The following is a 22,473-nucleotide window of genomic DNA, read 5'->3' as shown; positions in this document are numbered from 1 at the left end:
AAGCATTAAGATAGAATTCATATCTAAAAGTCAATACTACTTAAAGCAAATATAAATTAAATAAGCCCTGTCACCATCCACAGGTTTGTCTCCTAAACTTTTAGGCACAAAATAATCTATAACACTGACATCCATCTTTATTTTCAGAGGAGGGCAAGGGAAGGAGACAACTATTGCATAAACTCACAAGTTACCTTTTAAAATTAAGACATAGCAATTTTGCAACAAATGTAGAAAAGTACTTATAGAAGAGGGAAAAAAGCTTCATTTATTGTAAAGTCAGGTAAACTTAGGTACACAGCCCAGTATCATACATTTATAGTTCATTCACAGGTTACCTTTGGCGTAACTTATTGGGTTCCATGATAAGAGTCTAAAATGCTTCTAGATTGAATTTAAGATTTTCTAGATCTAGAGGGCTAAAGGGACATTGGTCCATTGCTGTCAAAATTCAATGAGAAATAAATGTTAACGTGTGTGTTTAATTTCCATCTAAACTTTCTATTCAATAGCTCTTAAAAATTTTTTAAACCCCTGCATCATTTCTAAAAGGATTAAGGCAAACTGCTTTTTTTTGAATTTTGTTAAAATTCAAAATAAAGCTTTTTCAAAAGATCTAAATGAAACTTCTGTATACAAATTTGTTTAAAACTCTCAGGATCACAAAACTGCTATTGCCAACTATAGACTTCACAGTTACTCTAGGTAGATAAAACATATTCTCCCTTCTTTTAAAGATGAAAATAAAATGGCTAGCTCAGTTTTCTATTATTAAAAAGCTGTGAACCTGATAACATGTGTGTTATAGTATAGTCTCTCAATACAATGCTTAGTCCTTATATCTTACTTGCCTATGTATGCATTATGTTGTTTTCCCAAAAAAAGAAAAAAAAAAAAAAAACAGATCCAGTGGGAGAAAGAATGTTTAATAAATGGTATTGAAAGAAATAGATATCTCTGTTTGGAATAAAAATAAAATTAGATCCTTATATCTTGTACCATGTAGAAAAATACATATATTACTGATGGATTTAAGAGTAAAAAATAAAAATGCAAGTACCCAAAATTCTACATACAATTTTAGGGAGTTCACAGACTCCCTAAAGCCCATCCGTGGATCTCACATTACCTAGAAGAGGAACTGTTAATCATAACTTCTATTAAAATTTCAATGCCAAATACCAGATGTGTTTTCAAGATCAAGTCACATGCAACAAATGAAGATGAACACATTAACTCATTGTTGTAACTTTATAAAATCTCCAAACTGGAACTAGAAACAGAGGCATGTCAATACAAATGGACAATGACTTAAAAAAAAAAAAACAGTTTAAATAAGTTTGAGTGCATATTGTACAAGTGTATCCATATGTCTGTTAGCCTTTCAGAAATATAAAATCAGCTAAATCTGTAGTACTTAAAATTTCATATATGCAATGTTATTCTCAAACTTGATTAAAATACTTAATAAATACAAGTTATGTTTAATACGAATAACTGCAACATACTTAAACATCTAAACATATAATAGGAATTCTATAATATTAAAATGCAATACTTTCACCTGCATTAATCTCATACACAATGGAAAAATACTTGCAGATAATTAGCATTAAGAATGCAAATATATTTTCACTGTGGAAGAAAAATAAGATTAGAAATGATATATTTATGTAATCTACAAGAAAGCTGTAGATAGTCTACATTATGATATTCTATTTAAAATGAAAGCAATTCAATATTTAAGTTTACAACAAATTTACTCAAGGCAAAATATTTATTACAGGACAGGATATTGAATCAAAGTAAGCAAGGCAACATTAGATGAACCATTTTAGTTCTTTTTTAAAATGAAGTGTAGCTTTGAAGTTGTAATAAAGGTAAACATAAATTCTAACATGCTCTTCTCTTCTTATAAATGGGATGACGTAGAAAAGCAAAGCTTCAATGTATAGGGATTGGAACCATCTGTAAAAATTAAAAAACAAAGTTAATAGTTCCCTTAAACTTTCATGATTACCTTGAGTTAGCGGAGTAAATTACTGGGTTGGCCAAAAAGTTCATTCGGGTTTTTCCGTAACATCTTACAGAAAAACCCGAATGAACTTTTTAACCGACCCAATATTTCACCTTTTTATAGTACTGGAAGAAGGAAAATTTTTATGTAAGGTAAGGGCAAGATTTCTTTCGTTCATACCTACTAGCAGGTAAGCTCCATGAAGGCCGGAACTTTGTCCATTTTTACATTCCTATTGTTCTACACATTATTTGACACATAGGAGGCTCCCACAATCTTTTTTTAGTGAATTAGACATTACAGATAAATAGTATCAGGATTAGGCTTATCTAAGTCCAACAGCAAAACTACTTTGCAGAAAATATTACCAATGGTAATTACTCTATAAAAGTTAATTCAAATATAGCTTGGGAAATGGGTTAAGACTGAAATGTATAAGAAGATATCAATGAGCTGAAAAAGTTCCAGGAGAGCAAGTATTAAATCTCTGATCATCAACGGGGCATATGAATTTTAAAATTGCTAAAAAAAAAAAAAAAAAGGTATAATCCACAAAAATACTTCAATTTTATACATTCCTCTTTAACTTTTCAGAACAGGCAGAAATAATTCTGGTATCTTAATGTACCAGAATTTTAGTATTAAAAGTTATCGCTCCTGGGCTTCCCTGGTGGCGCAGTGGTTGAGAGTCCGCCTGCCGATGCAGGGGACATGGGTTCGTGCCCTGGTCCGGGAAGATCCCACATGCCGTGGAGCGGCTGGGCCCATGAGCCATGGCCGCTGAGCCTGCACGTCTGGAGCCTGTGCTCCGCAACGGGAGAGGCCATAACAGTGAGAGGCCCGTGTAACGCAAAAAAAAAAAAAAAAAAAAAAAAAAAAAGGTTATCGCTCCTTAAGGAAAAAAATTCCTATAAAAGAAAAAGCATATACATCAACAAATATTTGCAAGACACTGCAGAGGATAAAAAAAGAAATAATTGTACCTGTCTCCAAGGAGTTTGCAAGTCATACACTGTTTTGAATATATCTCAAATATACATATAAAGTCTTTTAAAATTTTCCATCAAAAATTAAGTGTTGACTCACTATTTAAAATTTGCTTTTGTGACTAAAGGTAAAATGAAAAGAGGTATTCCTACTTGTTTATTTTTTAACTTTTTAGTAAGAAAATTTTCAAACATAAAAAAAGTATATGGATCAGTATAATAAACATCCACATAGCTTCAATAATTGTCAACATTTGGCAGTCTTACTTCATCTACCTACTCTCCGCACACTCTTGAGGGGCTGGAATATCTTTTAACTTTTTTTTTTTTTTGCTGTACACGGGCCTCTCACTGTTGTGGCCTCTCGCGTTGAGGAGCACAGGCTCCGGACGCGCAGGCTCAGCGGCCATGGCTCACAGGCCCAGCCGCTCCGCGGCATGTGGGATCTTCCCGGACCAGGGCACGAACCCGTGTGCCCTGCATCAGCAGGCGGACTCCCAACCACTGTGCCACCAGGGAAGCCCGGGGCTAGAATATTTTAAAGCAAATCCTAGATATGTTATTCCACCCATAAATCCTTCAGTGTGTATTCATTTTTTCCCCCTTCCACAATCATTCATCATCACACCTAATAAAATTAATACTATTTTTTCTCCTATCATTTAGAAAAATAAAGTTTCAACACTCTTCAGATCCAAGATCAAAGTAAATTACACAGCACAAACTTCAAAAGTTAAATACTTGAGTGTTCTTTGCACTGTAAAAAAGAGGCCATTTACCATTATAGAGAGAATAAACAAAGAGAGTGACAGTTTCATTTCATACAAATTAAAATAATGTGGAATACCATTTTTCATCTATCATATTGCTAAAATTCAAAGTCTGACAACACTTGGTGTTGGTAAGAGTGTTGGGCAGTTGGCATTTTCATATACCACAGGTGGTAGAGTTGTGTAACCTTTGTAAAGGGCAATCTAGAAACATTTACCAAAATATAAACCTTTTTGCTCTCCACTATGAGGAAACTGCCCTACAAACACAAAACATGCAACTATAAGGATGTTTACTGCACTAATAGAAAAACACAATTGGGAACAACCAGTGTTCATCAGTGGGGAAGTGGATAAATTGAATAAACTGTGGTACATCTCTACTAAAAATAGCTACTCTGTGGGGGAAAAAAAACCAGGGTAGCGTTGCACCTGCTGATAGAGAAAACAGCTCCAAGATATATTAAGTGAAAACAGCAAGGCACACAATAGTATGTATAGAAGAACCATTTTGTGTAAGTTTTTAAAATGTAGATATATACATTGGGGAGGAGGAATAAAAGGAAAAAGAAAGGTTAGAGGTTATAGAAAGCTTTAACTTTCATTTGTACCAGTATTTACTGTTTGAGTTTTTTAACCATATATATTTATCGCTTTCTTCTAAAAAGATCAACAGGAATTATGGAAGTCAGCCTCCAAGATGGCCCCAATGTTCCCTGCCTCCTACACCGGATCATGGTTGGTCAGTGGGACCACAAGATTACAGCATAAGTGATGGTATGTTACTTCCGGTATTAGGTTATGAAAGACACTGTGGCTTTTGTTTTTTTGGCCTTTTGCTCTCATCTTTCTTGAATCACTCATTCGGAAAGAAAAGAGCTACCATGAAATGGCCAATGTGGCTTACTGTCCCTACAAAGAACCACATGAGTGAGCGTGGAAGTGGATCTTCCAGCCGCCAGTCATAAGACTTGAAATGACTGCAGATTATAGCTGACGGCAGGCAGCCTCATGAGAGGCTGAACTACCAGCCAGAACTACCCAGCGAAACTGTACACAGATTACTGATCCTCAGAAACAGTAAGATAATAAATGTTTTGCTGTTTTAAGCTGCTAAATACTGCAATAATTTGTTACACAGCAAGAGGTAACTAATGTAAGAATTATGAGGGTTGTGGGATTTATATGCCTTTTTAAAATTCAAACTTCTCTGTATTAAAAAACAACCAATAAATATTACTTTTAAATTATCAACAATGTTTCTGATGGTAACTCCCACTGAATAATTATGACACGATTTTACTTACTTGGAACTCTTATCTGGTAGTGATTTAGTGCTGTGAGGGCTTCTACTGCATCAGTTTTGCATTCCCATTCTAACAGCCCAGAAAGTGTTTTGGCAGAAGCTAAAACAAAACAAAGAAACACAACTTCAGTTGTTATTTGCTTATCATCAAATTAACCAGGAAACTTAAAAAGAGAAAATGTGCACTTACGTTTTGCATCAAATACTTTATATTTGATGAATGTAAGAACTTCATGGTCATTACACAACTGTCAAAGAAATGTAAAACTCCATTAAAAATACAGCCAAAATAAAGATTCCTACCCTTTTCTCCCCCCAGAAAGTAAACTTTATGGTAGCATTTTAGTTTTGAGTATGGCATGAATGAATTAAATCAAATATGTTTTTAGATTAACAAGGTGCATGAGAAAATCAATTAAAATAGTGATATCCTATAAACTATGTATATAATTTTAGTGTTGTACAATAAAACAAGATTTGTAACTGAAATATATATTCTCAAAGCTGACCAGGGTTTATCGAGTACCTAAGATAGGGAGTAGTGTTCCAGAAAAATCAATTCTTTTCTGAAGCATTTCCTATAGTTAGGGAAAAATGCAGGGATATATAAAATTTTGTTATGGGTGAGATCTAAGGACATGGTAAAAGAACTTTCTGAATGCAGGACTAAGGGTACCTCATTCTAATTCCAACTCTCAAAACGACTGAGCCACAAAACAACAAAGAGACCAGTGAAGGATGGGGGCCAGAAAAGTACAATGGTCAAAGGATGTACTATATTAAGTACCAAATAAGTAACAGAATACCAATAATATCAAAAGCAGAAGATGAACAGAGCAAGACTTTAAAATGAGGCTAAAACATGATATATTTTAAAATAGGAACATTCTACACAATTTGTATTCCAGTGCCTACCTTTGTGAAGGTCTCTTCTGTGACACACAATGGAACATTATAATAATGCAGTACACACGAGGGTGGCTGGATTATATTCTTAGATGCTTGGCCAGCACTTGTAAAGCGATTATTTTTGCTCATTGCAAAATCCTTGTAGCTACTTGTACCATCCTCCAGCTCAAATATTTGACTTGGAACAACTGAATGTTGTTTAGACACACTAAAGATCGGAAAGGTAAGAAGTACAGAACATACCTTTGTTAGATAAAAAGCAGCAAGTAGGCAGTCTCAAAATGTTAACATAAAGGCCTGTATCAATCTTAACAAAAAAGGCATATGTAGCAATTTACAGTTTCAGTATTTACTAATATTTAAATTTAGTTTGAGTTATAATCACTCTTACAGTTTAGACATCACTTAGAAAGAAAAATCTATTGAATATATTTTCATATTAGAAAACTTTAATAAAAAAAACTTGCTCATTTTAACATGCTATTTTATGACCATAAAACTAAAACTAGGTATAATATGGAAAATCTAAATTATACGACCCTAAGTGTCTAAAATGACATCACTATAGCTGCTAGTTTCAGATATTCTAAAATGGAAATTAATGTCTCTAATAAAAAGGATAAGTATTTTTTAAATTTACCACTTAAGATAAATAATTACCAAACGTTAAGTCTTTTCCCAAATAATTTGACATTGTTAAGATGTGTGACAGCTCTTTCTACAGCATACTCATCACCCATTTCTACCAGTGCTGTACCAGGAATGGTCTTCATAAATTTTACCTGTAAATACAAAATCCCAAAAAGGTCAACATTTAATTCCCTTTTACAGTAACAGAATTTCTAAAAGGTACTATAGGTGGTTGATATCAAATAAAGAAGATCACCTGGAATCTTAACTTTATTCTGCTCTGCTATTAGACATTCTAACCAAAATTCAATAAAGTTTAAAAGCAAGACTACAGTTCTATTGTACAGCACACTAAAGAAGAGCATAGGCTTGCCTTGACTCTGCTATTTATTAATTGTGTGATTTGGGGCAATTTACTTCACTTCTCTGAGCCACAGACTTCCTTTTAAAATGGAGATAATAATAACATTTGGCAGGACTCATCAATATTTATTCATTCAGTAAGTATTTATTAAGTGCCTAACATGTTCTAATAAACATACTGTGCTAGGTACTGGGGATTTAATGGCAAACATAATAGACACAGTCTTCTTAAAGCTTATATTCCAGTAGGTAGGTCAGAAATTTTAAAGTAAATAGTAATTACCAACTATTCAGAGTGCCATTTATTGCTTTAAGCAATAAACAAGATACTATGTAAGAAATAACACAAGATGGCCTTGAGACAGCACTGCCAGTAAGAAGGCTTAGGCAAGGAGGGGCAGTTTAAAAAATAGGCAACACTTCACAAGTTTTCATGACATCTTTGACAGAGCCATACTTATCCTCTTATATTATTCCAATTTTAGTATATAATGCTGTAAGGGTTAGATGGAATAAAGTATGACTATCTTTCAGGATAGTGCCTACACCTTGGAAAGTCCCTAAACAGCTATTAAGTACCACTAACATTAATAACACATTGAACAGGACTTCCCTGGTGGCACAGTGGTTAAGAATCCACCTGCCAATGCAGGGGACACGGGCTCCAGCCCTGGTCTAGGAAGATCCCACACGCCGCAGAGCAACTAAGCCCGCGTGCCACAACTACTGAGCCTGCGTTCTAGAGCCTGTGAGCCACAACTACTGAGCCCGTGTGCCACAACTACTGAAGCCCACACGCCTAGAGCCCGTGCTCTGCAACAAGAGAAGCCACCACAATGAGAAGCCACACACCACAGGAAGAGTAGACCCTGCTCACTGCAACTAGAGAAAGCCCGTGCGCAGCAATGAAGACCCAACGCAGCCAAAAATAAATAAAGACCTCTTTGAAAAAAATAATAAATAAAAAAATAAACAAAACATCACAGATCTTGGGAAACCACAGAGTTATCTGGTGAAAATAAAGTTACAATTTTAAAGATCTTCAAAATGTGTGAAATTTAAATGTTTTGCTACGTTTTGAGTGTAAGCCTCCAGACAGAAAGTTTTGGACACATTCTATCAAAGTGGATCAACTTCAAATACTGACTGAGGTTAAAGTATGTTGTTCCTCAGAAGATACTAGAACTCTAATATTTGGGAGGCAAATATATGAATCTAGAACTCTCCTAAAATTCATAGCTATGGTCAAACTCTGAGACATGTTTATATATACCTAGCTCCAAGAAAGTAACTGCTTTTTCAAAATTCCACAGTTCAACATGTTAAATGTTAGAATATCTTTGAAATGATTAAAAAATATATAGGTTTTATGCCTATAATATGCTAGTAATTGATTAAACTACTTGCTGTTTTGGACTTATATTAGTAATTTAAAAAATATTTTTAGTACCAACATCCTATTCTGATCACTTACCTACAAAAAATAATTTCTAGAATTCCTACCTAATGAATTTTTAGCTTATGTGGATCACTACTGAAAGAACTTGTGTGTGAGAAGACACACATATTTGCAGCCTTTTCAGATTTTCCTACTACATATCCTAGCAAAAGAAGCTCATATAAAATGAAACTTAAAACAAATAATAATTTTTTTAAATGAAAACTCACCTTTTCAATATTTCCATATAAGCAGAATAGGTTGAAGACTCTTGAACAATTCATTTTTAGTTGATGTAATCCACTAACCATTACAACTGAACCAGAGGGATTTCCTCCATGCATGTAAGAGGAAGATGCCTGCGGTAATGGATAGGCAACAAGCTCAGGTGTATCTCGAGAACCCATTCTGTAACGACTTGGTAAAGGTAATAATGGACCATGGGATCCTATTAAACAAAACAAAACAAAACAAAACACAACTTTAGCAGACACACTTCACCGCACACAAAAACAAACTCTTAATATTAGCTAGGTTGATGTATATCCAAGGAAAACTCAAACGTATGAATATTCAAATATAACCTGTGGGAATTAACAAAAATCTGTATTTACTGCACCAGATCCAATAAACGCTGACCTGCACACACCTGCATATACCAGGCTTTAAGTCCTTATTTTTAAAAAACAGTAGTTTAACAAAAAAGTATACAAGATCAGGCTACAGATAGAGGAGGAATCAGTGTAAAACTTTGGGCCACTATATATAAATTATACTTCAAAATTAAAAAAAAAACTTCTGCCAACATCTTTTGGAGGATAGTATAATAAAATCTACAGTGAAATCTAGTAAACTATATACAGATATAACAAAAAGAACATCTTTAGTTCCACTGAAAAGCTGTCCCCTTGAATATATTTTACTATTAATGTACTTGCAGGTTAGTATTTTATTCCCCTGATTACAATTTAGGAAACTAAAACCCTAGATTTAGTTAATAACCCCCCCCCACACACACATACTCAGAGGTGTCATTATTCAGCAACTTCTATTATTTGAAACAACATCAAGAATCCAGAAGAAAAAAATGCTTGAGTATCTGAAACTGCTGTCACAGAAACACAAACAAATCCAGCTCTTATACTAAGAATCTTTACTAAGAATCAACTTGCTAACTCTAGAGTAGTTCAAAACAACTTTAATTTATCCTGTTTTCCCATCCGTAATAGATTAGAAGTAAGAGGAAAAACAAAGCTAGGGTGAATGGAAGAGATGGGAATGAGGGAGTCTGGAGAAACTGTGATACTAAAAGTCTGCACAGGGCACATTTACAGTAGCAAGAAGAGAGGCGTAAGAACTCAGAAGAAGCAACTAAGATGGAGATACGTAACCCAAAAATATAAACCAACATCTTAGGCACTCCTGAGTCAGTGATTAGAGAAGCATGCTCTGGGGTGCATGCAACGATTCTCCTGGTGTGCAAGAAACCAATCCAAAAACCCAAGTTCTTTCCTCATTTCTTAAGAATAATATGTAATGTTACTGGCTTTCATTTTTATGTTAGACTAAGGGACACTTGTCATCTACTAGGTGAGTTACTAAGAACTACTATATTTTGATATCATAGCACATTATTACAGCTTATGTGGACTCCAATTCAGTATTCTAAATATAGCTGCCATTCATAACAACACAGCAACACTACCACCGAGCACACGCAAATATAGTGTAAATTCTGCAATTTATGGAGGCATACTTTATCAATACATCATCATCAGTGTTGCCTTAAATTGGTCATGGTTTTCAACTGTTCTTATTGCTGGTAATCTAGTTTATCAAGACAATCAATATAGCTCATGATGAGTTACTTGTAATTATGTATTTTGGCCTCTAATTTAGACTATTATACCTATACTGGGGTCAAATATCAATCATTCTTACCCTTATTGCAAAAATACACATGCATATTATACTCCACCCAGCCCTACCCCCACTACTACCATTTGTTAGTACAGTAATGACACTACACTATTATCAGTAAATTTTTTTACAGTAAGTTGAAAAATGTACAATAGATGGGCAGTGGAAACTTACACTCTGCTTAAGTTGACCAAGGTCCAAAAACTCTTATAATCTACTGCCATAGGTAATAATTAAATTCAGTGCAAAAGAATACCTGATGTTTGTAATTATGACATTGGGCCACGAGTATTAAATTATGTTACTTACACTATTTAAATTGTTACCTATATTAAGAAGATAAGAAAAAAAAGTCTCTTAAAAGCTTCCTATACTAAATAGTTCATGCAAAATGTTTTGCTGCTTCAGGTTTTAAAAAATTCACTTATATGGAAAAATGCTACATAAACAGCATCTTGAACATTTTGAAGGCCTTTCCCATCTTTGATACTTAAAATATCTTTGGTCCAGGAACCATATCCAAAGATGCTAACAATTAATATAGAAATTTTTCTTGTGCTCAGAGCAAATAAATTTGTACATTATTTTTTGCCACTTTTCAAATATGAGGGCTTCTATCAGTTCATCTCACATGGCTGGGCTTCCCAAATTAAAAGATCTAAAGAATTCTGAAAGCACAAATTTATACTGCTATAATAAACTATGTGAATAAATTTAATCTATTAAATAAACCTTTTCTATTCCTTCTTTCTCACATACCATTATAAAGGAAAAGCTACCTATGATATGACACTAAAATGCAAATAAACCTGTTTTGTTGAACTGCTGATCTGAAGGGATACAGCTGTGATTTGAAGCATTTGTAAAAAGGCTAATATCACTAGCACCCACTGTCATCTTTGCTTTTTCCCCAGTTTCCTCATGTTACTTCTCTCCTCAATCAATCTTTATTTGTCACTATCTCCTATATCCTGTTCTGCTTACTTCCCTAGGAAAGTAGAACAGATTTTCCTTAGTTAAATGTTTCAATGGACATAGCTCAGAATGGACGCCCCTACACAACCCCACCATAACCATTCCTCCTCAGCAGGACTCTCCAGAACCTGAATGAAACGTCATTCCAAAGAATTTTGCACCTCTCTTTAAGTAAGCTTACATTTTAATATTTATACACACACGCACATGTGCACGCACGTGAACACACACACACACACACACACACACACACACACACTCTAAATAAATAAGGGCATGAAACTGACACACAACTTCACAATAGGCTTTTAGAAAATATAAAGTTCTTCTAGGGCATATAACATATTCTTGTTTATGCAATTTTTCTTGTATTTTATTAAGTGAAGACAAAACTGAAAAGCCATACTGAGAAAACAGCCTGTGTCAACATTACTACAGTAGAGTTTTGTCCTTCATTTATATGCTCACAGATTTTTCTAACCCCCTTTAGCAGAACATTTAACCAATTTTTGGCCTTAAGCTAACTGCCATGACACATTTACATACTCTACAACTATACTACAAACTTTGATTAGCCATTCTTTTGAAATCCTCCATTATACAATGCACAGTAGATTCCTAATAAGTGTTTCTTCATTGCAGGATCAGAAAACTACTTGTATGACCATATTTAATATTTACTCTGTTAAAGAAACAACTAAGAAAAATGAACAAGGAACACACGAAAACGACTGTAGTAAGATTTTCCTTCTATACGACACTTACTGTTTTGACATAACATAGAGATTGTTTTATAATCTCTTCTGCAATACAGACTACCACAGAAACTTGAACAAATACACATACACACAAAAACACACACACACAGGGTTAATAAATTCCTGGAGTTCAAATAAAGACACTAGGGAATAAGCTAAAACTCACAGCTAAGAATGGTCATCAAACATGTACACAATTTGAAAATATTTCGGACAACAGGAAACACTGGTGGCTTTTCGATAATAACTCCCAAGAGTACAACATAGCAATTTCTACTTTCTACCACTTCTAACAGTACCTCTAATTGTACTGCAACTTTAAACCACAGAATAGGTGGGTCAATAACTACAGCTAAAAACTAAAAAAATATTTAAAAACACAGAACTTATAACCAGTTTAAACTTTTATCAATAACAATTCTCAACATCTACTTAACAAAGACAACAGTCTGATACCTAACTTCTTCCTGGGGAAGATTATTATTCTAGCTTTCATAATCTTAACTTATCAACATAGCAAACATTAAAACTGAGAAGTTTTTAAAAAAGAATTAAATACAAATTTAACCAAAGCTGAAGTACCAACTGTAGAACTAAAAGAATTAAGGATCTAACCAAAAACATGTTTCCTTTCAACAAATACCTCATTCTCTCTGCCTTTTATTACTCTAAATTCCTCTTTACTCATAACTGCTAGAATGGAAGAAAATACACTTTCTGGTCCTCTGACAGACTAGAGCCCCTTACTAATCAAGGCCCAAACAAAACAAAACAAAATATAATGGTAAAAAAGCTTTCAATCCCAAACAATAGCTCTCATTTATATCAAAGATTATGTGATATAACAATAGCCTAAGAAAACAAAGGATTTGGGACAACTCCTTTGGAGTACATTTATAAGGGACTGATCCCATAAACCAAGTCAGGTGAGCAGGAAAAATAGAGACAAGAATTGTGCCATTCTTCATCAGAAATGCAAAAATTCTAATAGTTTGTCTATACTACCTTCCTTCTGCCTTGACAAACTTACCATAGCCATCATGTCTAAACGAAGAAGGGTGTTCTCCCAAAATGGCTTGTCTCTGGCGACCCTTTCCTCTATCTGACACAAAAGTAGAAACATGGTTTTAACAATTTTGACCCAAGTACTTAACAGAGTTCTCACATGGGAAACACCCATTCAAAACATCCATTACAATTCATAAGAGAAATATGATTCCTGGTTAATGTTAAACATCCATTCATATCCAATTTAAATACAAACACCAAAAGTTTAAGAAAATAATTCTATCTAACAAATTCCACTTAACTTGAGAATATCTTTTTGGCAAATGCCAAATACAATCACACTTTCAAATTAAAGGAAAGAATGGATACTTTTCAGAAGGTGATGTATACAATGCTAGAGTTTGACACTGTACAGAAGTTTTTACCAATACATGTCTTTAAAACAAGCTTTAAGTGCAGTACTTTTGAAAGACAGTACCTGATGCATACTATTAGCTTCAACAGCAACACATTTTCAAAGTGGGCTTCTTTCAAGAAGTTCAGCATAAGCCAACAACAACCTGTATTACATGGTTTCACAATCAGTAAACACAGAGTATTTTGTATGTATATACACATATTTACAAACACCTACTGACTGGAGAGCTGGAAATTTTCACATCACTGGTCCATATTGTGTCATGGACTGGCCATTGTCTATAGACCTTAACACCAGGCAGAACTAGAAGCACTCCCCAAAGTTTAAATATGTCAAGTTAAAGCTAACCAAGGGGGCTACATTATTGGACGAGAGTACTACAATACTCCTAAAGGATAATTTTTATGCTAACTACATTTTTAGGGAAGGCATGCCAATTTTCCCAAATCTGAGACATCAATAAAAAAATTACTTCTAAGTTTCTAAAATAGCACATCCTATGTTTAAATTTTAAAAATCATTGTATAATACTTTGGGAAAGTTTGCTGATCAAATTATGGTGTTCAGTAAGATTTTTTTAAATGTATCTAAAGAGTCTGATCATTCTCATCTTTGAAAATTCAAAGAGAAAGGCTTTCTACATATCCTTAGTCACCTAAACAAATGAGGTTTATGGGAGATGAGAAATACTTTAATTTTCACTTCAGTCTACAGAAGTATTGTTTTAATTACCTATTCCAAGTTATCATAGCACTGAAAGGGACCTAGGAGGTCATCTAGTTCAACTTTTATTCAGTGTTAAATTCTCTTTACATCATCCCTGAGACCATCAATTGGGACCATCTAGCCTCTGCTTACCCAACACTGGTAACAAGGTACTCACTACTTTCCCTTACATTTTCAGTTAGTTCTAAATTATGAGAAAATTAATTTCTATATTGTACAGAAATTTGTCCTCTACATATATTCTACTCCATTTAGGGCCTCGCAGCCTTATTCATTACTTAGTCTTCCTCCAAGAACCCTTTCAGATGCTTAGAAGTTATTATGATCCTCCATTTCCCCAAAGTCATTTCTTCTCCAGTCTAAACATTCACAGTTCCTTCTTTACACGGCTTCCAGCATCATCATTTAAGTCTCACTCTTCTTCAATCAATCCAGTCTGCTGTTCCATTCTGCTAACGTTCCTCTGCTTAAGCATGCCACCAAATGGTAAATATAAGTCCTTATCTGATCTAAGAATCTTAAACCAAAACCACCATAAAGTCTTCATGGCTTAGTTTTACTGATATAGTTAACTGTGTGCTATAAAGGAAAGAGCACTGAATCAGGAATCATAAATTTTCAACTTAACCAGTAATTTGCTATATAATCATAGAAATAATCTTCATTCATAAAGTGAAGAAGTTAGAGTAGATGATCTCCAAGGTATCTTTCAGCCATTGTCATTACTTCTCTTGAATAATTTCTCTTCATAATGTATTTCTCATAGTAATTTCTCTTCAATAACTCTCTTTATTGGAAGCATTTACTACCTAATATAAGGTCACATAAAGAAGGGTGAGGAAGAGTCAAACACTGAATATATCGATCTATAAATAGCGGTTTGTAACCTTTCATGGATTCAGTCTGAAATCTGTTGGAAGCTGTGGACTTTTTCTCCCCCAAAAGATGCACACATACAAAAGTGTTGCTTAACATTTCTGGAGGGATTCTCTGGAGTCTAGGCTACAAATTCTTTGCACTAAAACGTAATTTGAGCTGAAAAGAACTTTTTGAAATGAGGTTATATTTATAAAATCACTCTTTTTTGGGTAGAAAAAGTTATAATTCAGTATCAACGTGAGTGGAAGCTAAAGTCACTACAAAAAACCAAACTGCCATATGATATTTGCTATACAGACAAGTATCTACCTGTAAGGAATTAGAAAACAAGAATCCTTTTCCCTTGAAAGCATAAATAACTAAAACTCTGTTTTACCTCCTTTAATTATATTTCCCTATTTAAATATCTACCTTATACATTTCTAAACTTTCTGACTGTAATTCCTTGTATAAAAATCTAAGCTGGCTTTTGTAAAATTCAGACCTTTTAAAAGAATAAACACTATTGGGCTTCCCTGGTGGCGCAGTGGTTGAGAGTCCGCCTGCCTAGGCAGGGGGCGCGGGTTCGTGCCCCGGTCCGGGAGGATCCCACATGCCGCGGAGCGGCTGGGCCCGTGAGCCATGGCCACTGAGACTGCGCGTCCGGAGCCTGTGCTCCACAATGGGAGAGGCCACAACAGCGAGAGGCCCGCATACCGCCAAAGAAAAAAAAAAAAGAATAAATACTATTAAAATAAGAAGCATACTACAAATGCTTTAAGAGACATTAAGAGAAATGTAATCAAAACTATTTCAAATGAGTTAAAAAAACTGAATATTCAGTAACTGTAACTTAACAGAAGTGAGAGATTTCTCATCAACCACTTGTTCTGTTGTTTGAGTACTAAGGCTTTGTTTTTCAATACTGTATTCAACTGTACCAAGCCTCTGCCAAGCAGATTTCTGTGATAGTGAAAAATGTGGGGTCCAGCCAAAGCTGCATTACTAAACAAACCTGTCTGCAACCCCATGCATAAGGCAAGATGATTTCCTGAGAACTAAGAATTAAAGGAGCCAATCATCCAAAAGTCCTAAATATTCAAACATGCAAAGGATCACCACACTGTCTCATTTTTTTCTTTTGGCAAGAGTACATGCACTATGGAGTCCCTACTGCCCAAGATATTTTGGATGCCATAAAATTTTTTCCTACTTTACTGACTTCTACAGACATACTCATCTTGGTGAGTTTTTCCAACACATGGTTCAGACACTGATATTGTAGTTGAGATGTAGCCAATACTGCAGCCCCCTTGTTTTTACAAGATCCACATTTTTATTTGTATATTCCAGAATTGCCATACAGTTAGTTGAACAATTTTATCAGTCAAATCTATGCTCATGAAATCTAGCATTTATAAGTTATAGGTGAAAATGCATCTCAAATGAAATGCTCCTATTTTCAGATTTATCAAGTTTAAATATATTCTACCTTGAACACACATGGTATTTTCACCTACACTTGAAACGTCAAAATTTCTAGTTACACAAATTAACATGAGTGATAACCTTAAATTGTTACAAAAAGTGACAACTTATAAACAGCCACTTTACAAAAATCAAACCACACAGAAAATCGTCTTTTACATATAATGCATCTTTTCATTATTATGTTATTCTATTCAATGTCCACAATTGAGGGGAAAAAAAAGTAAACTTAAAGTGCAGCAAGTATGCACCTTTCTAATCCTTTTAGCTTTAATATCTGTGTGGATTGGTTGAGCATTATAATTCCCAAGACCTGTAGATAAATTGGCCCTGGTTATTTGTCAATTAACAATTTGAATCTAAGCTGCTAACAGTTACAGCAACGGGCATTAAGATTTACAACATTGTTATAAAATCTAGTATCCGTCAGTGAAAAGTTTTAAATTCTACAACTGAAACCTTAAGGGAAGTCAAACCAATATATACATACAACTTGAATAAGTGGGCACAGTCTATCATGGTATTCATCCCATGCAAGTCTGAAGTACTGTTAAGTGTCCTCCTTTAAAAACTTGGGGTGATGGTGCATGCAGTATGCAGTCAAGGTGAATTGCAAGTCTGAGTTTTTCAGAGGGCTTTTTGCTGATGCCGATGTTGTGCGTGATGAAGTGTAGAGTCAGCCTGCTGGAGTCCTCTATCCTTCTTAATGCCTCGTCCAGCTTGGGGGAAAAGTCCTTTCCATAGAGAAGCAGTGTGCAAGTCTGCAGTTTGTAAGTAATATTCTGAATCAGTTTCCTCTCCTCCAAAGAGAGAGAGCTGCTTGGAGAAATGCAAGTCCTTGAACTGCGGGCGTGCCTGTATGTGTGGGCTCCTTGTTGAACTAAATATAAATAACTCAGTACATACCAGTAAGGGGCACTAATGTTCAAGGTTCTTTTCCAGCATTACAAGGTCTTTTGCAACAAAAGCTTCACCAACAAGGTTTTCATCATTTGAATGAACTAGCTCATCTCAGGAAAAAGGACTCTAACTGCATGTAAAAATTTGACAGCAGATGTAAGTACATCTAAAATGCATAAAATACTTACCGCGTCTTCCCAAATATGGTTTAGTGTAGTCCCAACTGTCATTGTCATTCCTAATAACATTTAGACGAGTTGGCTGTTAAGATTAAAAAGAAAGTAAGTTCACATTGTATATCCAAAGCATATATATTTCTTTGGTGAAGTGTTGAAAAAAAATATTTACCCTTGCATATTCAATTTTTAGTGTGCAACATCCAGCATATATATCTGCTCCATTGAGTGCTGCTTTAGCTTTCTGGGCACAAAGGACTGATTCAAACATAAGCTCTATTAAGGAAATTTGGTTTAAGGTGTCCAAAATTTATCATTATTCACTCCATTAAGAAATGGACTGAAAAAAATGAGAAATAACTTTCTCACTTCTGAAAATGCTTTACCAAATAAAATTTCTATGAATTTTAGTAGGAGAATTTATTTTTAAGATCAAGGGTACCAAAGAAAACGTAATACAACCAAAACTACTTATAATACATTAATTCTTCTAGGTCATCAGAAGTACTTTATAACCTGTGGTTTGGGGGTGTGTGGGAGGGAGCATGGAGCATGGTCCCATTCCCTAGCAAAGGCCAGCTTTCTATCTTGAAACAGGAAATATTTTACTCTTTAAGTAGGAAGAACAGGGTTGTCCAGTGGTTAGGGCTCCACACGTTCACTGCCAAGGGCGTGGGTTCAATCCCTGGTCAGGAAACTAAGATCCTGCAAGCTGCGCAAGCTGCATGGAATGGCCAAAAATAAATAAATAAATAAAGTAGGAAGAACATTACAAAGAATCAATATAATACAAAAGAAATACTTGATTTTTATATATTTCTGAGAAGGCTGAGTTTATAATCTTTATCTTTCATTTTACTAGTTTTTAAAAATTACTTAAGTTTGTAATTGTTAAAAAAAATTAAAAAATCAAACCACAAAAGTAGTAGGGAAAAAAAAAAAAAACAACTTGCCAGAGTAAGCACCATAAAGGGTTTGCTATAGGGCTTCCCTGGTGGCGCAGTGGTTAAGAACCCGCCTGTCCGTGCACCACAACTACTGAGCCTGAACTCTAGAGCCTGTGCTCCACAACAAAAGAAGCCACCGCAATGAGAAGCCTGTGCACCACAACGAAGAGTAGCCCCCCACTCGCCACAACTAGAGAAAGCCCATGTGCAGTAACGAAAACCCAATGCAGCCAAAATTAAATAAATAAAATAAATTTTTAAAAAATTAAAAAAAAAAGCGTTTGTTGTATATCCCAACCTTTTTCTATGCATACACATAAGTTACGTCTTTTTAAAATTATTATTTTTTAATGGGATTGTACTATATGTACTATTTTGCAACTTGCTCTTTTTACTCAATGTATAACAAATTTAACATAGGGAAGCAGGTCTTACATAAACCATGACCATTTAAAAGATTCAGTGAAGAAAGGCAAGAAATGGTCTATTAACTCCAAAGTTTTGATACTTCCAAGCTGCCTATTTTAAAGAGAGATTCAGAAAAGTCCATTTGGGAAAAATTTCAAAAAGGTACAAGTGAACATATTATCAAACAGTGTTATTTTTTCCTCATTAAAACAGCAAAGCACGCTGTAAGATGAAACAATGGACTATTTTATGGTAGCAAGTTATTTTATCAAAAATAGTAAAATTCTCTGTGGGTATTGCAGTTTCATTCTTTAAATCAAAGACAAATAGATATAGGGGATGGTGGGGAGAATAAACATCACTTGTCTAGAAATGATTAAACAGGAAAAATTAAGATCTATATTACACAGTATTCACACACATTAATAAAAAATTTACAAATAAAGGATATTCAACCATTGCTTGTATCCCATTTCTCTTGAATATAACAATACGTTGCACTTTTCCAACAGGATTGCATACAGTATATAAAACATCCTATGAAGTAAAGAAAACAAGACTTCATCACATTTTATACTTAGAAAAATAATAAAGCTATACTCTTTTGTTTAAAGAGTAAACAAAAAAAACTGTCAAGACATCATTTCTGTTAAGTATTAATTAAACTTTTAAAAACTGCAACACTTTAATAAATCTAAAGTTATTTCTTCACCTACACAATATACCCACATTAGAGAACTTCCAATGAAACATCTGAAAAGCATTATTACTTATTTTTAATCTCCTAAATGAATCCTCAATTTTTATTTTCTTAACAGGTACCTAAAAGAATCTCTGACAATACACAATTAATAAACCAAAGCTGTAATCACTTTGTTTTTTTCCAAATGTGACTCTGAAATGTTTAATACTATAATCACTTAAATTATAATAATAAATATTTATTAAAGAGTAGTAGTAGAACAACTCAGTATTTATTTTCAAGGACAATGGCTATAGATAAAAGACCCAGGGAAGATCATTTATATTGAGTTAAATTTCACCAAACAAGATGCCTGAATCATCTAAGAGAGAACCCTAAATACCCACTTAGGAACAATTCTTCAACTTTCAAAATTCTGAGTACCTACAATTACACAGCCACACCATTAGGTACTAAGGATACAGTAAACAAATCGGAGTACTTGTACTAGTTATATTCTTTCTCCTAAAACACCAAATATTGTAAATATATTAATATTGTTTATTAATAAGTCTATACATATTACAAAAGTAAATAGATACATAATGTCTAAATTTAAATAGTGTCTTATGCTTTAAGTTTATGTCCAAATATCATATACCCTAGAAATCATACTAAATGAAGCTCTTCTTATTGTGATATTTTATTCATTACAAAAATCCAGTGTCCTTATCACTAGTTTATTATTAAACAGTATGTGATTATCATGAAGTAGAAAACTGAACTGGTTCAAGAACATGAATCCTTTTAAATTTTAATATCACTTTTCTAAAGAGTGAAGAAGGGAATTTTTAGGTAAATCAGAGAAGTTTTTAACAAGCTATCTCTAAACAGCTTATAATGATAAATGTATCTTATTGTACTATGGAATTCTGTCACTACCTAGTAGATGCTCTTAATACATGTGCTGGCATATTAGAGAGAGATTTCTTGGATCATTTCCACCAAGTCCGTCTAACGCTTTATTAACAGAAGGAGAGTTAACACTGATGTTAATAAAAAAATTTAATGTGCTTATTTAATTATGACAACTGTGCTTCTGACTTTTTATAGCTTTAGTGCTCACCATGTCTTTGTTCATTAAATTTGATAGTCAAAATTAAAATTAATTTTAATAATTGTTTTTTAAAAATCCACTATTTTCAAATATCTATATGGCAGTGAAGAAAACTACAGATTAGTCACTCAAGACAAATTCCAAAATCACTTTTAATTTAGCTTGTCTTACTAAAATACATACCACCGTAATTGGATAAAGAGGATTCTGAATTGACAGCAGAAGAACTTTGTTGCCTCCTGATGGATCATCAGTATTTCCTGGCCGAGTGATCCTTTTGCTTGTAGAATAGTTGAAAAAAGCCTGCTGACCAGCTATGTACACGGGTTCATCTGCAGCAAACGTCACACATTCTTTGGCACTATCTATGTTCTCAAATTCCACTAGAGCCTGCCGTTTAAAAGGCATCATCATCACATAGCTGAAGGGAGATTGGAAAAGAATAATATAGCAAGTTCAATTAACATTATTTTTCTCAATCAAGTAAAAGCAGACTTTAATAAAAATGTCTCAAATCATACAGATTAGTAGTCTTCACTACCTGTATCCAATATTAGTCAACTCTTAAATTATCCAAATAAATTGTGGTATACCAGGTAGATTGTACATATTTGAAACCTCCTCTTCCTGTGACTGAAAGCTTTTAACTACCTCATGCCTTCCTCAAGCACAATTCTGTTACCAGTTGTTAATAATGCCATCCAGTTTATTCCTCAGGCTGCCACTTCCAAGCAGCATTAGAAAATACCTAGATACAGAAATCAGTAGAGAAACAAGAAGATCCTACTGAGCACAGGGAACTATATTCAACATACTGTGAAAAACCATAATGGAAAGGAATATATATGTATAACTGAGCCACTTTGCTGAACAGCAGAAATTAACACAACACTGTAAAGCAACTATACCTCAATAAAAAAAATTTTTAAAAAAGAAATCAATAGAGATAAAACTCGAGAAGGTTAGCAGATGGATCTCCTCGACAACAGAAACTACCATCTCTATTGAATTTTGCAAACAAGTAACTGCCACACTAAGAAATGACTACACTTCCATTTCTCTTACTAAAAACAGAGAACCAAAAGACAAAAAGAAGCAACTACAAACAGACCAAATTTCATAAAATAATCTCCTCTAAAATTCTTAAATATTTTTAAATATTAAAGAATCCATAAAAAGATATTCACTAGAATATGGTAATCATGGATGCTATGGCCAAGACAATGAAGTATTTACTCTTCATTTTATACTCTTTGGGAAGGGGAATATATTTTAATACATGAAATGAAAAATAAAGAAATGAAGGAAGGGAGGTTAGCGAGAAATCAGAACACATGGATCAGAACAGGGAAACATGTCCTTTATTCACAGGAACAAGGACCTTAAAAATATTTTAAAATACAATCAATGTGCTTTTTATAATAGCAGAAGGCCAGAGAAATAACATCAGGTCAGGTACTCAGTGACAGCACTGCTTCTCAATCAGACATCCAGGACCAACCACTAAACTTCAAAACCTAGTAAGTGTTTCTTAGTAAGAAACAGACCACTTTGTAGCCTGGCAAATTATGTAATTTCTTATGAATTTCAGCTTCCTAATTTATACAACTGGGAGGATTATCATCAAGATTACAGTTCCTGCATACATATTGCTTGCCTTGCCTCAATCATCT

General features: G+C 34.0%; 1 protein-coding gene and 1 pseudogene across 1 annotated transcript in view; both read right to left on the bottom strand.

The window, feature by feature from the left end:
* Positions 1-242: 242 nt before the first annotated feature.
* The window catches only part of HNRNPLL (heterogeneous nuclear ribonucleoprotein L like), a 37,327-nt gene continuing 15,096 nt past the window's right edge, over positions 243-22,473 (bottom strand). Inside the window, exons 3-13 of the mRNA XM_060026784.1 lie at positions 20,984-21,221; positions 19,453-19,538; positions 17,819-17,915; positions 17,659-17,731; positions 13,103-13,174; positions 8,650-8,867; positions 6,649-6,770; positions 5,995-6,196; positions 5,270-5,327; positions 5,081-5,179; positions 243-1,968 (exon numbers count right to left, since the gene is read on the bottom strand). Of these exons, the coding sequence (XP_059882767.1) occupies positions 1,913-1,968; positions 5,081-5,179; positions 5,270-5,327; positions 5,995-6,196; positions 6,649-6,770; positions 8,650-8,867; positions 13,103-13,174; positions 17,659-17,731; positions 17,819-17,915; positions 19,453-19,538; positions 20,984-21,221 (1,321 nt within the window). The 3' untranslated portion in view covers positions 243-1,912. The remainder of the gene's footprint in view (positions 1,969-5,080; positions 5,180-5,269; positions 5,328-5,994; positions 6,197-6,648; positions 6,771-8,649; positions 8,868-13,102; positions 13,175-17,658; positions 17,732-17,818; positions 17,916-19,452; positions 19,539-20,983; positions 21,222-22,473) is intronic.
* LOC132435695 (U6 spliceosomal RNA) lies at positions 7,387-7,486 on the bottom strand (annotated as a pseudogene).

The sequence above is a fragment of the Delphinus delphis genome, chromosome 12 (genome assembly GCF_949987515.2).
Source record: "Delphinus delphis chromosome 12, mDelDel1.2, whole genome shotgun sequence".
Taxonomy (NCBI): Eukaryota; Metazoa; Chordata; class Mammalia; order Artiodactyla; family Delphinidae; genus Delphinus; species Delphinus delphis.
The sequence above is the reverse complement of the archived record's forward strand: the minus strand, read 5'-3'. Positions and strand labels throughout refer to the sequence as shown.